The sequence below is a fragment of the Triticum urartu genome, chromosome 6A (genome assembly GCF_056163025.1).
Source record: "Triticum urartu cultivar PI428250 chromosome 6A, HENAU_Tu73, whole genome shotgun sequence".
Taxonomy (NCBI): Eukaryota; Viridiplantae; Streptophyta; class Magnoliopsida; order Poales; family Poaceae; genus Triticum; species Triticum urartu.
Window position 1 is genome coordinate 23,766,265 of NC_141878.1, and position 27,194 is coordinate 23,793,458.

A 27,194-nucleotide genomic window follows, 5' to 3' on the forward strand; every position below is an offset into this window, starting at 1 on the left:
AAAAAGGCATTTAAATTCACTTGTACCCAAATGTAAAATCTTGTAGAGTTAACCCTGTTGAATTAGAGAATAAAATATGGCCATATGAATTAGAGATTGCTTTCCGCTATTGTGTGCTCTGAAGTCAAAAGAAATAATCATACAAAATCTGGAGAATTCACCATCCAAATATTGCAATACTATGTTCAGCAACAAACTGTAATGATAACACATGTTTTGGGGGTTTGACAAACAAATCGGTGCATTGCTATTTGGAATTTAGCTGCCTTTTTTTTCATAACCCACAAATGAATACATACTTTCCACAAAAATAAAATGAATGCATATTTAACTAAAACTGTAACATGTATTATTTTGCATAGAAAATGTACAGTGCTAGAAGTACCACATATGATTGTTTGAGAATGAGAAATGATAGGAAAGAAAAAACACACCAGAAAGTAGGGAATGAAGCCACTGAGAGAGAGGCATGCGCAGCCACATGATATCATTTAAACAGACAAAGGAATCATCAATATATAGTTGAGCTATTTAACTCTTGAAGCTGCAAAAGGAAGCGTGATTTGAAACCTACATAATCTGCCGACTCAAATACTTATCTGATTTATTCTATGGAAATCAATTATTAGAAATCATAACCAGTAAAACATGGTATGTATTCTAATCCAGCTAGCCCATCTATGATTATGATGACAACATGGGGCTAGCACTCCTGCTATGTACTTGGGATGTGTTTGACACTCTTGGAGAAAATGTTGCTGCACCTTGAAATTGAAATGAGATAAGAGTAGACTCGAAAAGTAAAAAAGATAAGGGATATACCAATACAACACAACCGGAAAGGAGATCTTCATGTTAACTTTATTAGGTATGAGCTGCAATGGAACCTTCACAAACGCAATGAATTAATAAAGCAATCTGCAAAAAAAGCATAATCTTGATCTCATTTTTTAACCATCACTCTGCAAAAATAAAAGTTAATACACTAAATCATGGAGATATAAACGTTTTAACTCCAAATTCTTCAAATATTTCGGTTCATAACCATTTAACCACTTCATCAAGGTTACCAACATGATGTGGAAACTGTGATATCTCCAGGCGAAGGCAAGGCCATGACAGCAAGGCAATATGTAGTGCATGTGGGGTCATTTTAGCAGCCGCATGCTCCCAGGAGAACAAACCTGCGGACTCGAGACTCGAGAGTAGGCACATACTCCCTCCGTCCTTTGAAAAGTGTACTTCCAACTTTGTTGGAAAGTCAAACATTTATATGTTTGACCGTATTTATACAATAATACATCAATATTTATGACATCAAATTAGTAATATTAGATTCATGATAAAATATATTTTCATCATATACCCATTTGATTTCACAAATATTGATATATTTTTGCACAAACTCGGTCAAACTTTGAAATAGTTTGACCCTCCAACAAAGTTGGAAGTACACTTTTTGAGTATATCTGTATTGTGTAACGCAGTAGGCCCCACACACACGGTGGACGTCAGCAATAGCAGGGCACGGCGCCATGGCATGCATGGCCAGCAGCAGCAGTGCATGCCCAGCACGTCCACATGCACGTCCATGGCCAACGGTAGCAGGGCACGGCCGACAGCAATAGGGCACGACCAGCCATGGCCACGTGCACACACACGACCAGCAGTAGCAGCAGGGCACGCCCAGCTCGCCGCCGGCGTTCGCGCACGTCGCCCACCTCGCCATGGCGCTAGCAAACGTCGCCGCCGGTGATGGTTGGCCGGTCCGAAGGAAATATGCCCTAGAGGCAATAATAAATTTATTATTTATTTCCTCATATCATGATAAATGTTTATTATTCATGCTAGAATTGTATTAGCTGGGAAACATAATACATGTGTGAATACATAGACAAACATAGTGTCACTAGTATGCCTCTACTTAACTAGCTCGTTAATCAAAGATGGTTGAGTTTCCTAAACCATAGACATGAGTTGTCATTTGATTAACGGGATCACATCATTAGGAGAATGATGTGATTGACTTGACCCATTCTGTTAGCTTAGCACTTGATCGTTTAGTTTACTGTTGTTGCTTTCTTCATGACTTATACATGTTCCTATGATTATGAGATTATGCAACTCCCGATTACCGGAGGAACACTTTGTGTGCTACCAAACGTCACAACGTATCTGGGTGATTATAAAGGTGCTCTACAGGTGTCTCCGATGATATTTGTTGAGTTGGCATAGATCAAGATTAGGATTTGTCACTCTGATTGTCGGAGAGGTATCTCTGGGCCCTCTCGGTAATGCACGTCACTATAAGCCTTGCTAGCAAAGCAACTAATGAGTTAGTTGCAGGATGATGTATTACGGAACGAGTAAAGAGACTTACCGGTAACGAGGTTGAACTAGGTATTGAGATACCGACGATCGAATCTCGGGCAAGTAACATATCGATGACAAAGGGAACAACGTATGTTGTTATGCGGTTTGACCGATAAAGATCTTCGTAGAATATGTAGGATCCAATATGAGCATCCAGGTTCCGCTATTGGTTATTGACCGGAGACGTGTCTCGGTCATGTCTACATAGTTCTCGAACCCATAGGGTCCGCACGCTTAACGTTTAGTGACGATCGGTATTATGAGTTTATGTGTTTTGATGTACCGAAGATAGTTTGGAGTCCCGGATGTGATCACGGACATGACGAGGAGTCTCGAAATGGTTGAGAGATAAAGATTGATATATTGGCCGGCTATATTCGGACACCGGAAGTGTTCTGGGTGGTTTCGGAGAAAACCGGAGTGCCGGAGGGGTTACCGGAACCCCTCGGGGAAGTATTGGGCCTTAGTGGGCCTTAGGGGAGAGAGAGGGCAGCAGCCCAGGAGGTGGCGCGCCCCCTCCCATGGGGAGTCCGAATTGGACTAGGGGAGGGGGGCGCGGCCCCTCTTTCCCTCTCCCTCTCCCTCCCTTTCCTTCCCCCTTCCCCCTTCCTAGTAGGACTAGGAAAGGATGAATCCTACTCCTACTAGGAGGAGGATTCCTCCTCTCCTTGGGGCGCACCAAGGCCGGCTGGCCTCCCCCCTTGCTCCTTTATATACGGGGGCGGGGGGGCACCCTAGGACACACAAGTTGATTGTTCCAAGTCGTGTGCGGTGCCCCCCCTCCACCATATTCCATCTCGGTCATATCGTAGCAGTGCTTAGGCGAAGCCCTGCGTCAGTAGCATCATCATCACCGTCATCACGCCGGCGTGCTGACGAAACTCTCCCCAAAGCTCTACTGGATCGTGAGTTCATGGGACGTCACCGAGCTGAACGTGTGCTGAACTCGGAGGTATCGTGTGTTTGGTACTTGGATCGGTCGGATCGTGAAGACGTACGACTACATCAACCGCGTTGTCATAACGCTTCCGCTTACGGTCTACGAGGGTACGTAGACAACACTCCCCCCCCCCACCTCGTTGGTATGCATCTCATGATCTTGCATGTGCGTAGGAAATTTTTTAAAACCACTATGTTCCCCAACACGGTCCTCTAGGTCCAGCCCGGGCTAGAGTGCGGCCTCTAAAATCCATTCACCGACGGGCCAGTGTCCACCACTCCACCCTTAGGCGGAAGGACAGAGCCAGGCCGATGCAGTTGCAGTTCCATCCTTAGGCGAATTGTTATGTACCTTTATCTTATACTTAAGTCGCCTCAAGTTTTGTTTTGGGTAAGTCAATTTTGGGGGCGATTAGATTCAGATCCAATGACCGTCTTTCTTTCATTCTTTTTCCTTCAACTTTTTTCCTCCTCAACTAAATTGACCTAACCAATTGCAAATTCAATCAACTTACATATAACTATCATGGACAAAAAGAATGAAAGGATCCAAATCCTATATATACCTAAGAGACTTATCCCCCCTAATTTATTTATCTCAACATGCAAGCATGCCACCTCACCATACAATTATGAACGGGATAAGGCCCACCTGAACATGCAATCATGCATGGGAAAAGACCCACCACAACATTCAACCATGCATGGGAAAATGTTTTCATTCAGTTATTCTCATCCCCACTAATTTATTTATCTCAACATGCAAGCATGTCACCTCACCATACAATTATGAACGGGATAAGGTTCACCTCAACATGCAATCATGCATGGGAAAAGACCCGTCACAACATTCAACCATGCATGGGAACATGTTTTCATTCAATTATTCTACTTATATTCCATAAATATTGTTACAACTACACATAATCAATTATAGTAAGCCATATATATTTTAAATTTTGGTTCTTTTGTTAGCAACCCAAATTTTCATCAACCAATTCCCGCAGCAATGTGCGGGGTATCCTCTAGTTTGTTATAAGACTCATACAAAGCATCCCAAAAACATAACAAAAATTACATCGAGAACCTTAGACCACCGCCGATGGGCCACTGTCGCCGCTCCCCTATGAGAGCCAGCCTAAACTTGCCAATGACAGACAAGAAGTCTTCGTGCACATGCCTCTTAGGATAAGCGCCCCATAGCCATGGTCGTGCCATTGGACCATTTAAGCACCTAACACCAAAAGCTCGCCACTGCGCACATATGGCTAGAAAGCCTAACCTTGTCTCCCAAAGGAGAGAGCCGAAATCTACACCTGAGCTCTATCTGAACCGACGGATGAAAATCTAGGAGGATCGGAGCCCAGAGGACCATCTTGAAGATGAGGCGTTGCCCCTATGAGGAAAAAAATCCTAAACTAAACTACTAGTCAGAGCCAAGGTATTGGTATTGCTCTCCCTGCCACCCACCACCTAAACACTAAACAGTAGACAGAGGGGATGCGGATCCACGGGTTCACGACATAGCTTGAGCGGACAAGTGCCCTAACCACCACACATGTATATGAGGGATGGAGTCACGAGACAAAATGTCCATGGTTGATAAACTACTTGACATGGGACCAAAGAGTAATACGCATGACTTCGCAGTACATCAAATTGCACTCCATGAAATTATTAAGAATGTCCCAAACATCTTCACATCCCAATAAATTCAACGACATAAGATACATATCTAGTTGAACCAGATTGACCAAAACCAAAATTATGTTTGCACTATTTAAATATCACATTGAATTCTAAAATTTTAAAAATTGCTATGCAACTAGTTTTTACTTTAACATGCATCATTGCTATGCCATATAATATGGCAATTTTTTGTGTTTTTAAGATGGCAATTTTTTAATGCCTGGACTTGAAATGGCCAAAAAAACTTCAACTTATAAACAAATATTTTACAACAAAATTTTAATACTGCTTTTTGTCTACATCATGGCAAATCTTGTTTATACTCTTTTAATTTTTTTTCTGTGTAAAAGATAATGGTGTTGGGCCGAGAAGCTGCCTGACTAGCACGGGGAAGGTTTCCTAGCGAACCAAAACATTCGTGAGAGGGTTCCTCATAGAGAACCAAATGTTCACACTGACCTTGCGGCGTCCTTAGTTTTCTTTTTTATTCTTCAACACATGTCTATACTTTTCGTACATATTCATATAATTTTTTGCGTATATCAGGAATATTTTTTGTATACATATTTAATATTTTTAAATACATGATTAACATTTAAAAAATTATGCTTGATGACTACATTTTCATACAAATTTTACATTTTTTATATATTAGCAACATTTGTATACATGATCTATAATTTACTATATTATGTTTTTATGTTCAGTTTTTTAATTCACATTCTACATTTCTTGTATACATCTGCTACATTTTGTATACACATTTAACATTCTGTAAATACATTATTGACATTTTCTTTACATGATGAACATTTTTTTAAATTTATATTTATATGTTCAATTTTTTAATACATGCTCTACATTTTTTATATGCATCTGAACGATTTTATACACATTTAATATTTTTTAATACATGCTCTCACCATTTTTTTAAAGTTGCACCAACATTTTTTTAGCACAGCACAAACTTGTCTGCAAACTTATGCATTTTTAAATATATGTTTTATAATTTTTGGAAAATAAAACAAAAAGGAAAAAAGGGAAAAGAAAAAGTAAAAATGAAAAAGAAAAGGCAAAATCAACGAAAGGGCTAACAAAGAAACTAAGGAACAAAATCCAAAACGCACGAAAACTGCAACTGGGCCAGCCCATTCCTCGCCCATCGTGACCACAGATACGTACTTTTCGTTGCAAATTTGCAAATCCCATCGGAAATATCTTCCTCGCCGCCAGCAAGTTTTGTCTTGTATTTAGGATTGCCATTTTTTTAATACCTAGATCTTGAAATGGTCAAAAAAAAAACTTCAGGTTATAGTCAAATTTTAATACTGTTATTTTTTATGTACATCATGACAATTTGTTTTTTACAAAATTTTAATTTTTCTGAGTAAAAGGGAATGGTGTTAGTCCAAGATGCTAGCAAACGGCCTAACTGGCGTGGGGTTCGTGCGGGGAAGGGTGAACCAAAATGTTCGCGAGGGAATTCCTTGTATAGAACCAAACGTTCACATTGATCTCCCCCATGGCGTCTGTCAGCCAGCTATAGGGGTCTCCAAATAAAATTTGACTCCACTATAAATCTGACGTCATATTGTTGACCATGAAAAATCAAACTTTTTTCATGGCAAATTATCTTCTCCGATGATGGCAAGTTTAGGTATCGAGCATGGCAAATCAGCCTCAGTTCATTTTTTGTCAAAAAATTGCCATGCTTGCAAACTAAATTTTCCATCATCGAGCCAATATAAATTGCCATGAAAACCCTCAGATTTTTCATGCCTAAAAATCTAATAAATTTTTAGTGTTTCCGATAGAATTTATGAGGTTTCAAATCCGAAACTTGGGAAAAGAAAGAAAGAGATGGGACACATAAAAGGCCGAAACCTCAGCCCAATAGAGTCCACACACCGCTCACTAGCGACCTTCACCCTGATACGCACTCGACGTTGCAAACTTGCAAATCCCATCGGAAATATCTTCCTCGCCGCCGGCGCTGTCGCCGCCGCCGCCGCCATGCTCCATCTCCGGCAGCGCATCGTTTCCCATATCATCTCCTCCTCCGCCACCTCTGCCGTCTCCTCCTCCGCCACCTCTGCCATCTCCTCACTCCGCCGCGTCCTCTGCGCAGCCGCCGCCCCCGTTTCCCCGAACCCCAGTGGATTCGCCGTCGAGGAGTACCTCGTCGGCACCTGCGGCCTCACCCGATCCCAAGCCATCAAGGCCGCCAAGAAGCTCTCCCACCTCAAATCCCCCGCCAAACCCAACGCCGTCCTCGCCTTCCTCTCCGGCCTCGGCCTCTCCCGTGCCGACGCCGCCGCCGTCGTCACCAAAGATCCGCTTTTCCTCTGCGCCGGCGTGGAGAGAACCTTGGTCCCCGTCGTCGACGGCCTCACCGGCCTCGGCCTCTCGCGTTCCGAGATTGGCGGCCTCGTCTCCCTTGTTCACTGCCGCTTCCGCTGCAGAACCATCGTCTCTAAGCTGCGCTACTACCTGCCCCTCTTCGGCTCATTCGAGGGCTTACGCCGGCTGCTCAAGGATCAATCCCACCTTCTCTCGAGCGACCTTGACAAGGTGCTGAAGCCCAATATTGTGTGCCTTCAGGAGTGCGGGTTAGGTGGTTGTGATATTGCCAAGCTGTCTATCAGTGCGCCGAGGATACTGGCAACTAACCCGGAGCGCATCCGGGCAATGGCGGCATGTGCTGAAAGATTAGGTGTGCGCCGGGGCTCTGGTATGTTCAGGCAAGGGCTGCAGGCTGTCGCATTCCTTGGTGAGGAGAAGATTGCCGCCAAAGTGGATTATTTGAAGAAGACGTTCAAGTGGTCCGATACTGAGGTGGCTATTTCTCTGTCTAAGGCTCCAATGTTGCTGAAGAGATCTAAAGACATGCTTAGGCGCAGGTCTGAGTTCCTGATATCTGAAGTGGGGTTGGAACCGGCCTACATTGCTCATCGGCCTGTAATACTCTATTATAGCCTGGAGGGCCGGCTCAGGCCTCGACACTATGTTTTAAAGTTTCTCAAGGAAAATGGATTGGCCGATCGTGACTGCAGCTTCTATAGTGCCGTCATGGTGACCGACAAGGATTTCGTGGACAAGTACATATGCCCTCACAAGGAAGCTGCGCCACACCTCGCTCAAGACTATGCAACCGCTTGCAAAGGGGAGGTGCCAACCAATTTCAGATTTTTACTTGAACCAAAAGTGGGCTGAGGAAATTGGTTGCTATGTATTGCGCAACAAAGTTTTCACTCTGCATAGTAAGTAAGCTGGTAGTTCCTGTTTTGGTGTTCTTTGCCAAACTAGATGTTGATTGTTTTCTGTAGTATGCCTGTGACATGCTAGTTTGGTCATTGGTAACTCCTATGATTCTATTAATTTTGTTCCTGACCCCTGATATGTTGATGTTGTCATTCCTTTGAGAAGATGTTTGTGTTCTCCTGATAATTTTATTCCTGAACCCTAAAGTCTAACTATATTTTCCTAAATCATGGCTGAGCGAAATATGTATTGCTAGTTCCATTCTATCCTGTGTTCAGATTTTAAGAGTGATCTGGGAAGTAGGATTTGCCGGCACTCCACCTTCAGATACGTGGACATGGACCAATGCAGCCTGCCAAGATGGTGCTCTGTGAGATCAAACTTCTTCCACCAAGAAGGGCATTTGGCCTCAAACTCTGCTTTTTTGTTTTTGTTTTTTTAGAATTACTCCTCAATTTATCTGGTAGACATCCCTTTGTTAGTAAGAAATCGATCTATTTTTAATGTGATTTAGGTATGCTTCTTCCAGTCATTTGTTGATTTCGTTACTGAAATCTGCCTTTGCTTCTCTGTGTCATTGCTTCATTCCATCCAATAGTTTGTAAACCACTGGAACAATATCATGTGAAAAGATTAGTGTCCTGGTTATATTTTGCCTCTCTTTTATGCGGTCCTGTTTTTTGTTTGCCATCTTGTTTACGGATTATTTGTTAGTGCTCTTTTGCATCGCAATCTTGTGCTTTGGTTGTCAGATTGCCGCTGTTTGTGATCTTGTAACAGATTTCTGTGGTGTTGCCCCTGCTGTTTTCTGTTGTTTCCATACAGGTTAAATAGGGATACATACTTATACAAATGAAAATACTGTTTTAATCCGTTTCGGAAAAAGAACTGTTTTAATGGCTGGCACAGTAAAGTTGCTGTTTAGGTAATGGTCACAGCAGATTTGAAGAGCATGGTTTTTCTATTTGCACGGTCTTATTTGGATATAGTAGACTAGACCTGGAGATAGATAGCCTTGGGCATGAAACTGGAGAGACTTAAATACACACGAGCTAGTGAATTCCATGATCTTTATTTTCATCTGAAATTTTAATTAGTGGTGTCGATATTTGAAGCTAGGCTCCGGCTTACTCAAATGGTAGTGAGGTTTGGTGGTCCTTTACATACAGTGTATATTTCTTAATTTGGTGTGATTTGTACACAAAAAATACGACACATTCTAGTTATTAATGGTGATAATTTCATTGGTTCTCTGACTTGATTCCTATTTAGATTCCAGCCTATTTGCATAGTAGAGCATAACTAGCTGAACTTTTTAGGACACTGCTGTCCATAATTTCATTGGTGTGATTTCTAACGTCCAATTCTAACTAGCTGAACTTTTTAGGACACTGATGTCCATAATTTAGTGCCTAAGATGCACTGCCCTGAAATTTATGGCCTGTTGTTGATATATTTGTATTGCTTAAACGCAGAATGGTAGATACACTGTTATGAATTTTTAGGATTTCAGCTGCTGTTTATATCCCTGAGTGGCTAATTTCAACTCAAATCCAGATCATTACCTGCTCATAAGCTGCAGGTACTAATTGCCATCTTCATACTGGATCGGTTGAGTTGGGAGCTATGTACCAGTTATGTCTGATTAATCATGTGTTCTGCTGTAATCATCCAATGTTTTTGCTCCGCTACCTTGCTTTAGATTTCCTCGCCGGCAGGAAATTTCCATGTGTTTTGGGGTATTGTGGATGGTTTTGTTCTGAAACGTGTAACTGTAGTCCTGAAAGTTTCTGAAGTTGGTGCTTCTTTGACATTGCTATTCTGAACTTTATTATGATGTCAGTTCAATATTCTTTTTTGTAAATGACATGCTGTTTCTGAGCATGGCCAAAGCATCTAGTCTTCAAGGTGCTTCATTCTACAAATGTAGGCACAATCACTTTGACACGCCTGAACAGCTACGTTATCCAAACGTGTGGTTACCATTACTCTACTTCCATTAGCATTTTTTGGAAAGGCACAACTAATAATATTACATGCTAGATGATCCCATAAGTCATCAACTACAATAAAGTACCCACTGTAAATTTTGCACGAGTTAGTCATACATTATATCAGTAAGTGGTTACAAGGTGCATAGAAAATGATCATAAGTAAAATGAAGGTAACAAAGGATGATGACACACGCCAGTACTAGAAAAAAAAGTAATACTCATATAAAGGTCATGTTTATAATCCTTAAAAAAAACTTATAGAAATCAAAAAATTCATCTTACATCCACCGACCCCGTCCCTGCGCCTGAAGCAACCTGTTGAAACCCAAGAGCTTCTAGAAGCAACGGCTAGAGGAAACCAAAAAGATGCTAGCGACCGCGATTAGGAAGATGTTCAATACTTGTGCATAAATTCAAAAGATGTTTATGTTTCTGAACTTTGTTCGCAAATTCGGAAAATGTTTGGGGAATTTGATAAAAAATTCACGGTTTGGAAAAAATGTTGATAATTTTGAAAAATGTTCTCGATTAATAAAAACTGTTCCAGTTTGCATATTTGTTCAGTAATTCAAAATTTGTTCATGTTGTCAAATTTTTTTCGCAAATTCAAAAAATGTTCAAAGAATTTCATAAAATGTTCATGTTTTGAAAAAATGATCATAATTTCAAACAAAATCGCAATTTTTGAAAAATGGGCCAGGTTTTAAAATTTGTTCACAAAGTCAATAGATGTTGATGTTTACAAAAAGTTTAGAATTTCAAATTTTTGTTCGCTTTCTTTTACAAAAAATGTTCCCACTTTCAAATTTTGTTCGGGAATTTCGAAAAATGTTTCCACTTTTAAATGGATATTGGACCATTAACAGAGGGGGAGTCTAGTGTCGACGATTAAAAATTGGGCCCAGTTAGAGCCCAGTGCTGAACCGAATGACAAGAACCGAAAATGGCAGCCCATTCTCACCGGCCCCCATTTCTTTCCTTCCCCACAGACAGACCACACCAAAATACCTCCGCCACCGCCGCCGTCGCTGCCGCCACCGGCCGCCGCCGCGATGCTCCGTCTCCGAGAGCGCATTGTTTCCCGTCTCCTCTCTTTCTCCTCCACATCCACCTCCGCCCCGGCCACCCCCCCACTCCGCCGCCTCCTCTCCGCCGTCGCGGCCCCCATTCCCCCGAGCCGAGGATTCGCCGTTGAGGAGTACCTCGTCGACACCTGCGGCCTCACCCGAGCCCAGGCACTCAAGGCCTCCACCAAGCTCTCCCACCTCAAGTCCCCCGCCAATCCCAACGCCGTCCTCGCGTTCCTCTCCGGCCTCGGCCTCTCCAGCGCCGATGTCGCCGCCGTCGTCGCCAAAGACCCGCTTTTCCTCTGCGCCGGCGTGGAGAGAACCCTGGGCCCCGTCGTCGCCGGGCTCACCGGCCTCGGTCTCTCGCGTCCTGAGATCGCCCGCCTCGTCTCGCTTGCCCACTGCCACTTCCGGCGCAGATCCATCGTCTCCAAGATGCACTACTACCTGCCCCTCTTGGGCTCCTTCCACAACTTCCTCCGGGCGTTCAAGTGCTCACCCTATCTTCTCGCGCGGGACCTTGATACGACGGTCAAACCCAATGTCGCCTTCCTGCAGGAGTGCGGGCTAGCTGCTTGTGATATTGCCAACCTGACCATGGTTATTTGGGGGATGCTGACCTGCGACCTGGAGCGCCTCCAGGCGATGGTGACATGCGCCGAAGGTATAGGCGTGCCCCGTGGCTCTGGGATGTTCAGAACTGCGCTACATGCTGTCGCATTCCAAAGCGAGGAGAAGATCACCGCCAAACTCGAGTACTTGAAGAAGACCTTCAGGTGGTCTGATACCCAAGTGAGGAATGCTGTGTCTAGGGCTCCAATGCTGCTGGGCAGGTCAAAGGACGCACTGCAGCGCAGGTCCGAGTTCCTGTTAGCTGAGGTGGGGCTGGAACCCGTGTGCATTGCTTATCGACCGATAATTCTCTGTCTTAGCCTGGAGGGCCGGGTCAGGCCCCGGTGCTATGTTGTAAAGTTTCTCAAGAAAAATGGATTGCTAGATCACGACCTGAGCTTCCATACTGCAGTCATGAAGACCGAGAAGGATTTCGTGGAAAAGTATATATGCCCTCACAAGGAAGCTGCGCCACACCTTGCTCAAGACTATGCAACCGCTTGCAAAGGGAAAGTGCCAGAGAATTTTAGATTTACATGAACCAGGAGTGGGCTAAGGAAATCGGTTACTATGTATTGCGCAACAAAGTTTTCACTCTGCATAGTAATCTGGTAATTCCTGTTTAGGTGTTCTTTGCCAAACTAGATTGTTGGTTATTTTCTGTAGTATGCCTGTTACATGCCGGTTTGGTCATTGCTAAATGCTAACTGCTATGAAACTGATAATTTTTCATTCCTGAACCCTGATATGTTGATGTTGTCATTCCTTTGAGAAGATCTCTGTGTTTACCTGATAATTTTTTTTCCTGAACCCTAAAGTCTAATTATATTTTTCTAAATCATGGTTGAGTGAAATATGTGTTGCCAGTTCCATTCTCTCATGTGTTTACATTTTAAGAGTGAACTGGAAAGTGGAATTTGCTGGCACCCCACCTTCCGATACACAGCCTGCCAAGATGGTGTTCAGTGAGATAAAACTCCTTCCACCAAGAAGAACATGTGGCCTAAAACTCTGCTCACTCTTTTTTTTTGAGAAGTACACCTCAATCTGTCTGGTAGATATCCTTTTGTTAGTAAGCAATCCATCTATTTTAATCCGATTAAGATATGCTTCTTCTGGTCATTGGTTGATTTCATTACTGAAATCTGCACTTGCTTCTCGTTGTATCATTGCTTCATGTCATTAGTTGAATTCACGCCTTACAGTTAGTTGTTCATAGCTGCAGAACTGTAGGGAAAATATCATGTGGAAAAATTAGTGTCCTGGTTATATTTTACCTCGCTTTAATGTGGTCCTGTTTTTCTTGATTACGGGTTCTTTGTTAGTGCTCCTTTGCATTGCAATCTTGTGCGTTGGTTGTCAGGTTGCCTCGTATTTTCTGTTGTTTCCATACAGGTTATTCGGGATTACATACTTATGCAAAAGAAAATACTGTTTTAATTGCTGCCATGGGAAATCGTTGTGCAAGTAATTGTCACAAGAGATTTGAAGAGCATAGTTTTTCTATGTGCATGATCTTACTTAGATGTGGACCTGGAGATAGATAGCCTCAGGCACGAACTTGGAGAATGCCTTAACTTAAATACACATGATTCAGTGAGTTGGACGATCTTACTTTTCATCTGGATTTTAATCAGTGGTGTTGATATTTGATGATAGGCTCGAGCTTAATCAAATGGGGTGGTGAGGCTTGGTAATCCTTTACATACCATGCATATTTCTCAATTTGCTGCAGCTCGTGCACAAAAATATGCCACATTCTCTAAAAGTTATTAATACTGATAAATATTTTTTGGTTCTGTGACTTGATTCCTATTTAAATTCCAGCCTCCTTGCATAGTAGAGCAATAGCATGGCCGGTGATGTCCTGAAAAATTTAGGACACTGCTGTCCATATTGTTTAAATGTAATGCCTAAGATGCACTGTCCTGAAGTTTTGCAGTCAATGACTGCTGTTGATATACTTTTATTGCTTAATAACCCCAGAATGGTAGATACACTGTTCTCAACTTTTAGGATTTCAGCTGCTGTTTATACCTTTAGAGTGGCCAATTTTGAATTGACATCGAAATTGCTACCAGCTCAGAAGCTGCAGGTACTGATTGCCATCTTCATATTGGATTGGTTGAGTTTGGAGCTATGCACCAGTTATGTCTGATAACCATGCGTTCTGCTGTAATCATCCAATATTTTTGCTCCGGTCCCTTACTTTAAATTTCCGCCGCAGCGGCGACCATCAGACCTCATGGGCAGGAAATTTCCATGAGTTTTGACTTTTGAGTATTTTTGGCAGGAAATTTGGTTGCAGCTCTGGCAACACGCCTACAAGTCCTCTGGTGAAATAGCCCTGAAAACGACTGAAATTGTTGCTACTTTGACACTGTCTGCTCAAAGCATTGCTGCTCTGAACTTTATGCTTTCCCATTGTAGAAGCTTCAGTGTGCAAGTTTTCAAATGAGGTAAATACACCACAAGTGCCTAAACTTGTCCGGCGCGGTCAGTTTAGTGCCTAAAGTTGCAAAATACGTAAAAGTGGTGCCATGACTTGTCCGAATGGTGCATATACGGTGCCTTTGCTCGTACGCCGCCGCCCAATATTCAGTGATCTGTACTATTCAATACAACAAAATACCAGTTATTTATGCAGAACAATTTAGTTGTCTACTTTACATACACTGCACACATTCACTACATCTCTAACGCATTGCACTTGCACACATTCAGCACAAATATTCAGTACAGTGCAGTGCACACATTCAGTACATCACCTGTCATGAAAATTCAGTTAACTGTACAATCAGGTGTCACCAAATTCAGTTAACTATGCGTCATCCGTACCCAAAATTCAGTTACAGATCTTTCTATTTTTTCAGTTTGAAAAATCTGCAGATCTGAGCTGAAATGACCAACAAGACAATTGATCACATCTGAGCAATATTATAGTCTAATTTGGACAAGTTATCTGAGCAATACGAGCGAAGGCACCATATCTGCACCATTTGTACAAGTTATGGCATCACTTTTACGTATTTTGCAACTTTAGGCACTAAACTGACCGCGCCGGACAAGGTTAGGCACTTGGGGTGTATTTACCTCATTTGAAAACTTGCAGCCAGAAACTCCATAAATTTGCATGATGTCAGTTTATTATTTGATGATAAATGCGATGGTGTTTCTGTGTTCATTTGTTAAGGGGGTGTAGTATATTCAGGGGTATTACAGAGTTCCAAACTGAGAGCATTGCCATCTACGTGCAAATGCAACAAAAGCATTAAGTGCCACTTGCCGCCATAATTAAACATGTTGAAATGCAGAGTGCTGAGGGCTGACTGAGATACGAAGTATCCATTGATAAAAAAAGTAAAAAATAAAATAAAAACCCCGGAAACTAAATACACAGGGGGAATGGTATAATGGAGCGATATCAGTCAAGTTACAGACTGCATTGTAACGGAAAGGTTGTCTTAGGCAGGCGCACAAGTTGAAGGCAGACTCAACATCAGCAAGCACAAGTTGAATTCTTTTGATGAGACACATGCGGATGTCCTGGAGGCATGGCAAACATTCCATGCCTACTGGTTGGTTAACAGAAATTTAGCATAGTAGGCACAACTTATTTGAACTGAAACCTAGCGTCACGAAATGTAATATAGCAGTGGTTGGTTGACAGTAACCTTGTCTGTCTTTCTTTCGAGCTAACCCATAGGCATTGGGACTTGCATTACCTTGCATTTAGTGCCTGTGGACTTTGTTTTGGTGGTTGGCTGAGGTGAGGAGCTTCCCAAAAAACCTCAAAAGTTGTAAGGTTGTGTTGCAATTGCCTGTGTTTTCTGGACTATTTGGAGGAGCAGAGAGTACATTGTCTTTAGAGATAAGGGGGTTGATGATCCTTTTTGCGTTGATTCATCTGATTTGCTACTGGATTAATTCATGGTCTGTTTTACAGAGAAAGCAGGAAATTCTAAATGCATTGACGTGACGTGAGGAGCAAAGCTGATCGAGCACATAGCAAGCGAAATCTTGAGGGCATCTCAGGGTTGGTGTCCGGGCATGCAAAGGCTGAGCATTCTGCCTTGGCTGGTTGATGCCTTTCCTTGATTGACCATAAGTAGTATTCTTGAAGTTCTTTCATTTTGTTTTCTTTCGTTGTCTTCAGTTTGGTTAGTTGTCTCTTAACTGATAGTCCCTTTGTTTTTCCTAGTCCCTCCGCACCATAATATATATATGTCGTTTTAGCAGTTGAATTTGGGTTGCTAAAACGGCATATATTATGGTACAGAGGAAGTATTAAATGAAATGGGAGGGGGAGGCCCCTCTTTTATCAAAAAGAAAACTTTGAAGCTGCTGAAGCTTTTCAGTCCTAGTAATGTGAGTTACTGAATTTATGGAAGTCAAGGTTATCTTATATGTCGGTGTTCTCAGGTGCAACTAAATGTACGCAGATGATTTTAGCATAGAGGTAATGTAGATTGAAGGAAGAAGAAGAAGAAAAAAAAGGGTACCAATACAGTCTGCCTGGCTGAATATAAAAAATGCAAGGTGTGTGTGCAAGATTTATTAGGACGAAACATTTCCAAACTATGCTCGTCATTTGTGGAAGGTTCTGCTGGCCGAGATGTTTATTCATAATGATCTCATTCATAAATAAAAGCAAAGTACTATATCAGGTTTACAATACACAAGGGGAATAGTAATAACCACATTCATCAAGATCCTCAAAAAAAAACCACATTCATCAAGAGAGAAAAGTGACGCGGCGATAACTGAGGCTCATGGATGGAATGCATGGCTACACAACCGTAACAGAGGGATGCCTTGGGTGCAGCCGTGCGGCGCTCTTGAAGGCAGACACGACATCAGCGAGCACGTCTTCCTGATTTTCGCTTGACTCGGCGCTGGTGTACCGGCGAGACAAGCGGATGTCCTGCAGGCAGGGCAGACGCTCCATTCCGACTGGTGTAGCGCCTCTCCACTCTTCCCAGACGAATCCAAGGCTGAGTGTTAGTAGCTTGGGAGTAGCTCCTGCCTCGAAGCTTAGGTACTCAGTGACATCTTCGCTACACAAGAGATAGAAATACTCCAGAGCTGGGAACAGCCCCGCGCCGACCATGACCTTATCTTGAGAAACATCCAACACGTGGAACCTGGCATCGATGAGGGAGGGAAGCTCTCCAAGAACACGAATCTCATCACTGGACATGTGCATGACACAAAGATAGAGGATCCGGAGGCAACCTAGCTCACCAATCCATTTGGGAACTCTACTGAAAGCCCATGTTTCCAGATCGAGTACCTCTAGATGGAGAGGAGGATCCGGCAATGAGTCTAGCTGGCTGCCATTGTCACCAGATTCGCTCGGGCAGTCGAGGGAGAGGTGTGTCAGGCCTCGGAGCTTTCCAATGGAAGACACCAAAGCATCCACACGGTCAGCCGTCAAGCACTGGCCATAAGGCGTGCATAACGTCAATTCCTTTAAATTGGTCAGCCCGCTAAGGCCTTTGATATCCTCCAGGGAACTCATATTCCACATGCCCAAACAATTCAGGGTGCAGACTGATTTCATGTTCTGGATCCCTTGAGGCAGCGCTATACCATATGGAAGTACAAGATGAAACAAGTTGGGCAAGCGAATTATATCCGATGGAAAGCCTTGTGTGGACCGGCAAACTAACTCCAATGTTTCCAAATAAGCAAGCCCTTGAATTTCAGTAGGTAGCATTATGTCTGCTGATCTTGCTGAAACCTTCAAATACCTCAACAGAAATAAATGACCTATTGCAGTGAGGTCGACTGTTGTATGACATTGATATGAAAACTCAAAAAAAAGCACACGTACGTACTTAAACTGTGAAAGAGGAGGTGTGCATTTGGACTCCCAAAACCGAGCATATGATCTAACTTGTAACATGCTAGTAGCAAGTGTCTCCGATGTTTCATCACCAACACTTGATTTCAGAGATAATCGACGAACCTTGTACTCGCAACTGTGCAATCTTGCCATGTCTTCATAGTTATATGCTACACTGATAAAATTATCTTTTGCACTTTTGCTGAGGATAAAATCAAGCATCATATCGTGTACTCTACAGGAAATTACCTCCCCACCAAATGTCTCTTCGGGCTGAATCAGACTTCTATTGATAAGCTCATTGAAATAACTTTTTGCAACATCATCCAAAGCTACTCCGTGCAAATTACACACAAAGCCTTCGGCTATCCACTGTCGAACCAGGTCATCCCTCATGATCTCACGGTCTTCCATGTACATGCCAAGGTACAAAAAACATGGACGAAGATGAGCAGGAAGATGGATGTAACTAAGGTTCAGTATACCCCTCATCTCTTCGAAGGTGGATTTTGTAGAAATCTTGGCACCAAGGGAACTCACTATGCTCTCCCATTCATTTGGTGATCTTGCTTCTTGGCTAGCTAAGATGCTAGCTATGGTGATAATTGCAAGTGGCAATCCGCCACACTTCCTGAGAATTCGAGCTGAAATTTCTTTAAAATGTTCTGGACAGTCATTTTTGGATCCAAATACTCTATTAAAAAATAACTGTCTTGAGTCTTGTTCTTTGAGTGGCTTCATTTTGTAAATGCACGCACGATCATTCTGACACGCCCAGAGAGCTATGTCATCTAATCGTGTGGTTACCATTACTTTGCTTCCATTACCATGTTCTGGAAAGGCACAACTAATAATATTCCATGTTGGTTCATCCCACAAGTCATCAACTAAAACTAAGTACCTGTTGAAATTTTGCATGATTTATCATATGTTAGATCGGTACATGATTATAAGGTAGAGAGAAAAACATGAAAACTAAAATCAAGGAACAAAAATGTAATAAAGATTGATGACACTTGACCTTCAAAATATATGGTTTTTTTAGAAATAACTAACTATAATATACTATAACAGTAAGATGCATCTAGAAGTTTAATGTTTGTTCTGCAACTTTGATCCTATGATAGCAATATTTATGAGCTAGCACAACTTCTCCACATCCAGAAGGCCTCAAGAGATTTGACGTTGCCCTGTAAGATCTCCTTATTAGGACTTATGAGTGCACCCTTTTGAAGTTACACCCAACCATGTCAAAAACTTTTAGATGACCTCTATTAAATGACTGTCAATGATACTAGTATATGAATGAGTACTAGAAGAAAAGAAAATACCTCTTATGTTTTAGGTATTCTCTTAGGCGGTCAATGATGTCTTGCAACTCTTGAGCATGAGAAGAATCCTCCATCCCAAGCTTTAATTGTAGGCCAGTCAGAAGACTTTTAACATCAGGTCTTTGAGAGACTGGAACAAATGCCTTGCAGTTAAACTGTCCTCCAATCTCATCATACACTTGCTTGGCAAGCGTAGTTTTACCCAAACCTCCGAACCCCATGATGGAAACCACTTTGAGTTTCTTCTTAGAATCCATCAACAAGCCAACAAGCTCTTCTTTCGAGCCATCAATACCAATGATGCCTTCTCTCTCCCTGTAGATCACTGAAATACGGGGATCCGTAACCACGATGCTAGGACTCGAGTTGATGAACTCATCAATCTTGTACCTCTCACGTCGAGCATTCGCCTCCACCACAAGAACCTTGAGCTCCTTGATCCTGTTTGCAATCTGATGACGCCTCCCCAACCTTCTGAGACGCTGAGCCATCTTTCTGATGAAGCCTTTCTTTTCATAGGCGTCTTCAGTATCATGCATGAAGTCATCGATGCAATTCTTCATATCATAGGACATCTCCCTAACATGGTCCCTCCAGTTCTTGGCCGAGGGATCGAGCTTATCCATAAGCTCCATCCTGTCAAGAAGAGCTTTCATGGCGCTTAGCTCATCCTTGAGGACGGAGGCCTGCTTCCTCACACCGGTGAGCCTCCTGTACTCTTCGCCGAGCAGCTTGGTGAGCTTGCCAAGGAGAGGGTTCATCACCCCTGTCGTCGCACTCGCTGCCATCCTGATGGAGCAGATTGGCGAGATAGCTATGTTTGTGTGCAAGGAAAAATTCCTAGAGAGCAATGGCACTATCTATACAACTGCAATCCTGTAAATTTGCTTCTCAAGACAGTAGTACCATATCTTATGTTTCCCTCAAGATTCGCTAGTGCATTTAGTCAACTCAAGACAGACTGTATAGTGCATCAAGGGTTACTCCTACTGCACCCTTTGAAAAATTTGTCTAATTGATACTCTAGAGATGCACGCCGAGATTTGAATACTCCAACTATGCATTAGAAAGCATTCTTCGCTATTGGGTTCCGTGGTGGTTCAGACCAACGATGCCTTTTGTCTGCTGCCCCCGCTCCTTCATGTTTGACTTCTCGCTCATCCAAACATAGGATACTGTTGCTCATTAGCAGCTAATTATGCTATGTTTGTGTGGGCAGTACAAGTTAGTAGACAGAGTTATATTCCCTAAGATTTCGATACCTAGTTAACTCAAAGATTACACACGCTCCACTGGGTGAATATGCACACGCCTTACCATTTAGCACATCTATTTTTTAGACTCTTGTCGAAAGCAAATACTCCTAGTGAGAAACACAAAGTACATGGGGACGCACGCGCGCACACTCACCGGCCCCTGCTGAAAATTATAGTACGTCTTGCGTGCAGCTCAAGAACATGCATCACTCTTTTGTCACAAAGAAAGAACATGCGATGAAAACATCGTTTCCACTGAAATGATAATCCGCATCAATCATGCGGTTTGAACCTTGAAGATTTTCTTTTTGAACGTGTGTGAACCTTGAATTTGATGGGCTGGGGGGTACAACACCTCATCCAATCAATTCATGGTCCTCCAGATTTTTGTATTTTATTTACATATTATAAATGATAGAATTATTATTTTACAAATTGTGTCTAATAATAAAATCACAGTTACAACAGAAAATGTCAAACTTCAATAAAATATAAGAAAACTAACAATTGTTTTACATAATAGGTTGCGCCATCTATGGAAGTTGCTCATGTACTGGATGTAAAAAACACACTTATGCTAAATAAAACATTTACTCTGCTCCCGAAATTAGTCTACTAAAAATGTTCTAGGTACTTTTAGATATATATGCTTTCCTCGCCCACAACAAAAGGTTCATGCATGTTAATGAGAATTTTCTTTCTATTTGTAGTTTTTCCAATAGATGGAAATGATCAAAGAAATGCCGACCAAAAATATTTTCGTGCGTTAATCTTTTATTTCTATTTTTAGTTTTTCCATGGACCTGGTTGTAATTCTTTTTACCTCTGTTGTTCTTCGTATTGCCATGATTGCTTATGAATATGTCAAAAGCTTCAACCAAACAAAATAAATATTTATGTATGTCAAATAAAATGTTCATTGTACCACTGAAAGTCATTTCACTAGATAAAAAGTACAATATGAAAAATCAGATTAAATGTATACCGTTGTCCACATCCATGAAACCTATTTTCTTGTCAAACTAATACCACCTCTGTTTTTATTTAATTCACATATTAACTTTGACTGAAGTAAAAATTTATAAAGTTTGACCAAGTTTATAAAAAATAATATGAACATTTACAATAAAAACATTATATGACATGAAAATATATTCAGTGATGAATCTAATGGTATTGATTTGGTATTATATATGTTAATATTTTCCACTCCGAAAAGTATAAGTTAATATTTTTCTCTATAAATTTTGTCAAAGTTTGATTTTAGACAAAGCTAACATGCGGAGTAAATAAAAATATGGAGAGTAAAATACCATTGTTGAGATAAAAAAATCAATCAGGAAATTGTTTTCACCACTTCGTTATAAGTACTTCCAAAAAAAAGAAGAAAATATTGTACTTATTAAAAATTATAAAAATAAAGTAAGTGTACGAAATAGGAAAAAAATGCAAGAAAACATGTTAAAAAAAGGTGAATCAAGAAAGTAAGAGTGAAAATAAAAGACAATAAATAGGAAAACATAAACAGGAATAACCAAGAAAAGAATTAAAAGAACCGAGGTAATATAAGAGAACTAGGAAATTTGACTCATATATTTTTCATGTATTTTGGAATTTGGAGATTCCAGACATAATTTTCAGGTAATTCTGTCGTTTGTTCATCATTATAGTAAGCATTTTGACTCATACATTTTTTCTTACACATCACACGCGATCATGTTCGATGATCTGTGCTAGAATTCATGAAACACATCTTTATTAAATACACTGTTATTTGAATAATTTACATCATGTTAAAGCATGCATTGCGGTGCACCCATTGTCGGACCAATGTCTGACATCTCAAAAACGAGTCTTTGGTGAACTAAGCCTAGTTTAGATAGTTAGGCTCTTTTGTCAGCCTAACCGGGTTCAAGTCTTTGACTTGACACGAGTGCTCACATATTTTCTGGATTTATTTCAGGCTTGTGCCTTCCAACTACGAGGCGCCTATGACGACTTCATAATATCAATATTGGCCGTTTTAGTCTACTCATAGAGGTAGGGTTGTGTGCGCGTGTTCATAAGGATGATTGTTAGTCAACTCATAGAGGTAGGGTTTTTTTAGATTCATTAAAATTCTTAGAGGTAGGCCTATAGGATGAAAAATGGGTCCAATTAGAGCCCACTGCTGAACCGAACGACGACAAGAACAGAGAATGGCAGCTCATTCTCTCACCGGCCCCCATTTCTTTCCTTCCCCACACACAACTAGACCACCGCCGCCATCGCCGCCGCCGCCGCCATGCTCCTTCTCCGAGGGCGCATCGTTGCCCATCTCCTCTCTTTCTCCTCCACCTCTGGACCGGCCATCTCCCCTCTCCACCGGCTCCTCTCCGCATCGGCAGCCGCCGGTCCCATTTCTCCGAACCCCGGTGGATTCGCCGTCGAGGACTACCTCGTCGACACCTGCGGCCTCACCCGACCTCAAGCCCTCAAGGCCTCCACCAAGCTCTCCCACCTCAAGTCCCCCGCCAACCCCGACGCCGTCCTCGCCTTCCTCGCCGGCGTCGGCCTCTCCGGCGCCGACATCGCCCCGGTTGTCGCCAAGGACCCGCGGCTCCTATGCGCCAAAGTGGACAAAACCCTGGCTCCGGTGGTCGATGGGCTCACCGGCCTCGGCCTGCCGCGTTCCGACATCGCCAGCCTCATCTTGCTCACCCCCGGCGGCTTCCGCCGTAGAGCCATAGTCTCCAGGCTGCAGTACTACCTGCCCCTCTTCGGCTCATTCGACAACTTACTCCGGCTGCTCAAGCGGGGAGGATCCCACCTTCTGTGGGCGGACCTCGACAAGGTCGTCAAGCCCAATGTTGTGTTCCTGAGGGAGTGCGGGCTAGGTGATTGTGATATTGCCAAGCTGTGTATCCGTATGCCGAGGTTGCTCACCACTAATCCAGAGCACGTCGGGGCGATGGTCACATGTGCTGAAAAATTAGGTGTGCCCTGTGGCTCTGGGATGCTCAGGCAAGCGCTTCAGGCTGTCGCGTTTCTCAGCGAGGAGAAGATTGCCGCCAAAGTGGACTACTTGAAGAATACGTTCAGGTGGTCTGATGCCGAAGCTTGTGTTGCTGTGCGCAAGTATCCGAGTGTGTTGAGGAAGTCAAAGGAATCTCTGAAGCTCAGGTCTGAGTTCCTGGTCTCTGAGGTGGGACTGGAACCCGTGTCCATTGCTCATCAACCGGTAGTTCTCAGTCTTAGCTTGGAGGGCCGGCTCAGACCCCGGTACTATGTTATAAAGTTTCTCAAGGAAAATGGACTGCTACATCGTGACCCGAGCTTCTTTACTGCGGTCAAGATCACTGAGAAGGTATTTGTGGAGAAACTCATATCCCCTCACAAGGAAGCTGCACCACACCTCGCTGAAGACTATGCAACAGCTTGCAAAGGGGAAGCGCCAACTGATTTCATATTTAGATGGACCAGGAACAGGCTATGAAAATCCGTAACCTGTGTATGGCGCAAGAAAGTTTTCACTCTGTGTAGTAAGTTGGTAACTCCTGCCTTGGTGTTTAGGCCTAACTGGATGTTGACTATCTTTTCTAGTGTGTTTGCTACTTGCCAGTTTGCTCATTGCTAACTCTTGATGTAACTAGTAATAAATTGATTTCTGAACCCTGATAGGCTGTTGTTGTCATTCCTTAGAGAAGATCCTTCAAAATATCAGTCTGGTCTGCTTTTATGGCAATTTTTATCTATCATGTTCCCTTTTGATTTCATTGTATTTTCAGTTGCATCATATTTTAGTTAGTACTAAGTTTGCGGTTCAATGTTCAGTATTTGGATTATTCTTACAAATATTATGACAGTTAGTACTAAAGTTTGTAGTTCAATGTTAGTATTTACATTATGCTTAGATATATATTTCTAATTGATGTCGGTTCTTTTTTAATCTTTTGTTTTCTTCCTCCTTATTCATTCCTAAATACCATAGTTGACCTTTTCTTTAGTTTGGAAATTTCAAATTTCTACATATGAATCAGTCTTATCATTTGCATCCCTCATTAATCGTCAGAATAAACCAATTGAGGTGCCATGTATAACAAGCAAGTCCAATGAAGTTTGAACTAACACTTGTTCTTGTGGACATATGAAGAAGAAAAGGCTATGAGATTTTCCCACTACAACCTACTGCTTGCACCGAGGGCAAACGTTTTTTCTTCACATCTGTCTACAATTCAGTGAAATCATAGATTTAAGAATATAGTTTGCAACAAAATTCATCCCAGTTTTCTGCCTTGAAACGACACCGAGACCTTCAATCTGTTGTCCATCCTAACATAAAAAGTTGCGAATTGTTTTGTTTAGCAAGGACTAAGATTTCAGAGTTGCTCGACTAGTACTTGTCTTGCAACCAAATTAGTGTCGCTACATGTCCACGAGTCAGTGCCCTGGGCACTTGTAATCCTTCCTGTTTAGTGATGTATGTATCTGTTCTGATTGTGTTTAATAGCAGGGATAACTAACCATGGTACTGTTACCATGGCACTATATACAAATATTTTTCCTGTTGAAACACATGAAAGATCTCAACCATATCGATCTGAAAAAGAAGATAAATGAGAAATAGTATATATTCAGTAAATACAAAATATCAATTCATGAATTACTAAAGATTATACCTGGCCCTGGGTGATGAAGTGCACATCAGCCATCGGTTGTAGTGCGCCTCTGTTCTGTTGCTTCTGCAGAGCGTCAGCAGATCTGGGCTGCTGTTGCTATTTTGTTCTGCTCAGTGACTTGGAATGAGTTTAGTTAACCTGCTTTTCCTGAACTTCATGATCAAAACAGAGAAGAACTTAAGGGACGCAAGAGGGGGAAAAACGAAACACTTAGGCAAGCTGTACATGCTTGTGTTGATCATTGCTTTATATTTACGTGGAGACGAATGCGTTGGATATTTTGTTCAAATAGGAGGGATATATCTAAGCATATCGCCACTAGGGAAAGGCCACTCTACTGTTCAGGTTGATAAACTTTCCGTAAACGGGGTTTACTTGATCAAAATTGGAGGTTAAGATAGCTTGTTATTTTTCACTGGGATTAGACTTATGTTTTACTCAGAAATTCTGGCTAACTATCTCTGAAATAAAAGAAAAATGAACCTAATTAGTCTGATGTAAAGTTTCTGCTGGACATATTGACAGAACTTATTCACCTGCACCTGGTCTATTTCTGAGGAGTATCTCCAGACTATTTAACCGTTGCAACCACAAGTGCCAATTTTTCAAGACTCCTCACAGGAAGAAAAAGAGGTATAGCAAATCAGGAATGTTTATGCATGGAAGGTCACTTGATGCAGATAGAGAGCATTCCTTACTCTATTTACACATATCTTATATTCCTTCTGCTTGTTCAGCATATATGGTTTGTGGGGCCAGTTCTGTCTGGTCAAGCATGTTAATGTATCAGGGGAAGACTGCATTCTGAGATCAGTTGACATGTTAATGTGGAATAAAAGAAAATGTCACTAAGCTTCTCAACATGGGCATGCTCGACAGCCAGGTAGTTATATAAAATATTCTTATCTATATTTACTGAAGTTTATGTATGTATGTCCAATTTATCCATTAATTTACATCCTTGGTCCTCATGGTGCTGCCACTGAAGTAGATCATAATGCATTTTACTGAAGTGGGAGTAATGCCAGTTCTCCACTCAGTGTAATGTCCCTCTGATATATATGAATCTACTTCTCATTGATGCAAATGATGTACTGCCACACAAGAACAAATACTTTGGTTGTGTACTATAGGAAAAACATGATTCTTCCATCCTGCGACTGGGCGGTTGTATTCAGAGAACGCAGCTATTTTCTTATGCTTGCCTTGAATGGTATACTTCAATTCCACATGCCTAAGAATAATTAAGTTGACCAAACTGGTTCTTTTGTAGTAAGTTTGTAAACCAAGTAACTATAATTCTGATACAGAGGAAGTTAGTAACACACTATCACCTCTTGCTTATAAACACACTATCAGGTACTAAGTTTGCATTCTGAAACAGAGGAAGTTAGTAACCCAGTATGAGAGTTACCACATTGAATGGAAGATGAAAGAAAAAACAGGTAATAGCTCAGTCTTTTTTTTCCACTAATATGCTTAGCGATATTATGTAAGGTCTCGCCAGATCAATACTCTTTGCGGTCTGATTAAGATTCAGCTGGTGGAGCTGTCGAATCCATGCCTCTGCACACACCTGCTGGACAATTTTCCAGGTATAAGCACAGTCTCAGCGTGACATCATGTTTCTTATGCCCTGCACCTCCAAGTAGTGTTTTCATTACCGACTTTATGTTATCAAATAGTGCCAGGGATCAACTCTCGTCTGTAAGGCCCTGTTTCACGGAAGCGCACTTTTGGCTCTCGGGTGCCCGCGCACCCTATATGCGGAAAAAGAAATTAGTAATTCAAAAAAAGTTCAAAAAATTCCAAATCTTTTTTGGAATCAAACATGATCAGGTATTGTACTCGTATAAAAGATTTGGACAAGAAATGATTCATATTGACTTCGCGGCAAAAAAGACAAGTTTATGACGACAATATATATAGCGTGTATAGTACTTGTATATAGCGTTTTTTGCCGAATCTTCGACCCAGGATGCAACGAAAGTCATTCTCTGACGAATCTTTTTTATACGACTACAATACTTGATCATGTTTAATACCAAAAAAGATTTGGAATTTTTTGAACTTTTTTTGAATTATTAATTTTTTTTTGCATATAGGGTGCGCTGGTACCCAGGTTCTCCTTCATATTTTCGATTCTAGACTCACAAGAACACTTTA

The 27,194-nt window shown here is 41.9% G+C and overlaps 4 protein-coding genes across 4 annotated transcripts; 3 read left to right on the plus strand and 1 right to left on the minus strand.

Moving 5' to 3' along the window:
• The first annotated feature begins 6,921 nt into the window (after positions 1-6,921).
• On the plus strand, positions 6,922-10,536 carry LOC125517120 (transcription termination factor MTERF8, chloroplastic-like). Its single transcript, XM_048682309.2, has one exon. It carries the CDS (start codon positions 7,015-7,017, stop codon positions 8,212-8,214), a length of 1,200 nt encoding a protein of 399 aa, XP_048538266.1. The 5' UTR covers positions 6,922-7,014; the 3' UTR covers positions 8,215-10,536.
• Positions 10,537-11,221: 685 nt separating this feature from the next.
• On the plus strand, positions 11,222-16,316 carry LOC125517202 (uncharacterized). The gene is made up of 2 exons (XM_048682383.2): positions 11,222-12,546; positions 14,229-16,316. Exon 1 carries the CDS (start codon positions 11,309-11,311, stop codon positions 12,473-12,475), a length of 1,167 nt encoding a protein of 388 aa, XP_048538340.1. The 5' UTR covers positions 11,222-11,308; the 3' UTR covers positions 12,476-12,546; positions 14,229-16,316.
• Positions 16,317-16,559: 243 nt separating this feature from the next.
• LOC125517566 (disease resistance protein RGA5) lies at positions 16,560-19,988 on the minus strand. Its single transcript, XM_048682770.2, has 2 exons — positions 19,115-19,988; positions 16,560-18,684 (listed from the first exon to the last, which is right to left on the minus strand). Exons 1-2 carry the CDS (start codon positions 19,900-19,902, stop codon positions 16,725-16,727), a joined length of 2,748 nt encoding a protein of 915 aa, XP_048538727.2. The 5' UTR covers positions 19,903-19,988; the 3' UTR covers positions 16,560-16,724.
• Positions 19,989-22,552: 2,564 nt separating this feature from the next.
• LOC125517570 (transcription termination factor MTEF18, mitochondrial) lies at positions 22,553-25,655 on the plus strand. Its single transcript, XM_048682774.2, has 2 exons — positions 22,553-23,891; positions 25,554-25,655. The coding sequence occupies exon 1, from the start codon at positions 22,655-22,657 to the stop codon at positions 23,843-23,845; it is 1,191 nt and encodes a 396-aa protein (XP_048538731.2). The 5' UTR covers positions 22,553-22,654; the 3' UTR covers positions 23,846-23,891; positions 25,554-25,655.
• Positions 25,656-27,194: the final 1,539 nt, after the last annotated feature.

Coding starts and splice junctions, on each gene's coding strand:
- LOC125517202 (XM_048682383.2), top strand. CDS start 11,309: ATGCTCCGTCTCCGAGAGCGCATTGTTTCCCGTCTCCTCTCTTTCTCC.
- LOC125517570 (XM_048682774.2), top strand. CDS start 22,655: ATGCTCCTTCTCCGAGGGCGCATCGTTGCCCATCTCCTCTCTTTCTCC.
- LOC125517566 (XM_048682770.2), bottom strand. CDS start 19,902: ATGGCAGCGAGTGCGACGACAGGGGTGATGAACCCTCTCCTTGGCAAG. Junction 18,685..19,114: donor GAATACCTAAAACATAAGAG/GTATTTTCTTTT, acceptor AAATTTCAACAG/GTACTTAGTTTTAGTTGATG.
- LOC125517120 (XM_048682309.2), top strand. CDS start 7,015: ATGCTCCATCTCCGGCAGCGCATCGTTTCCCATATCATCTCCTCCTCC.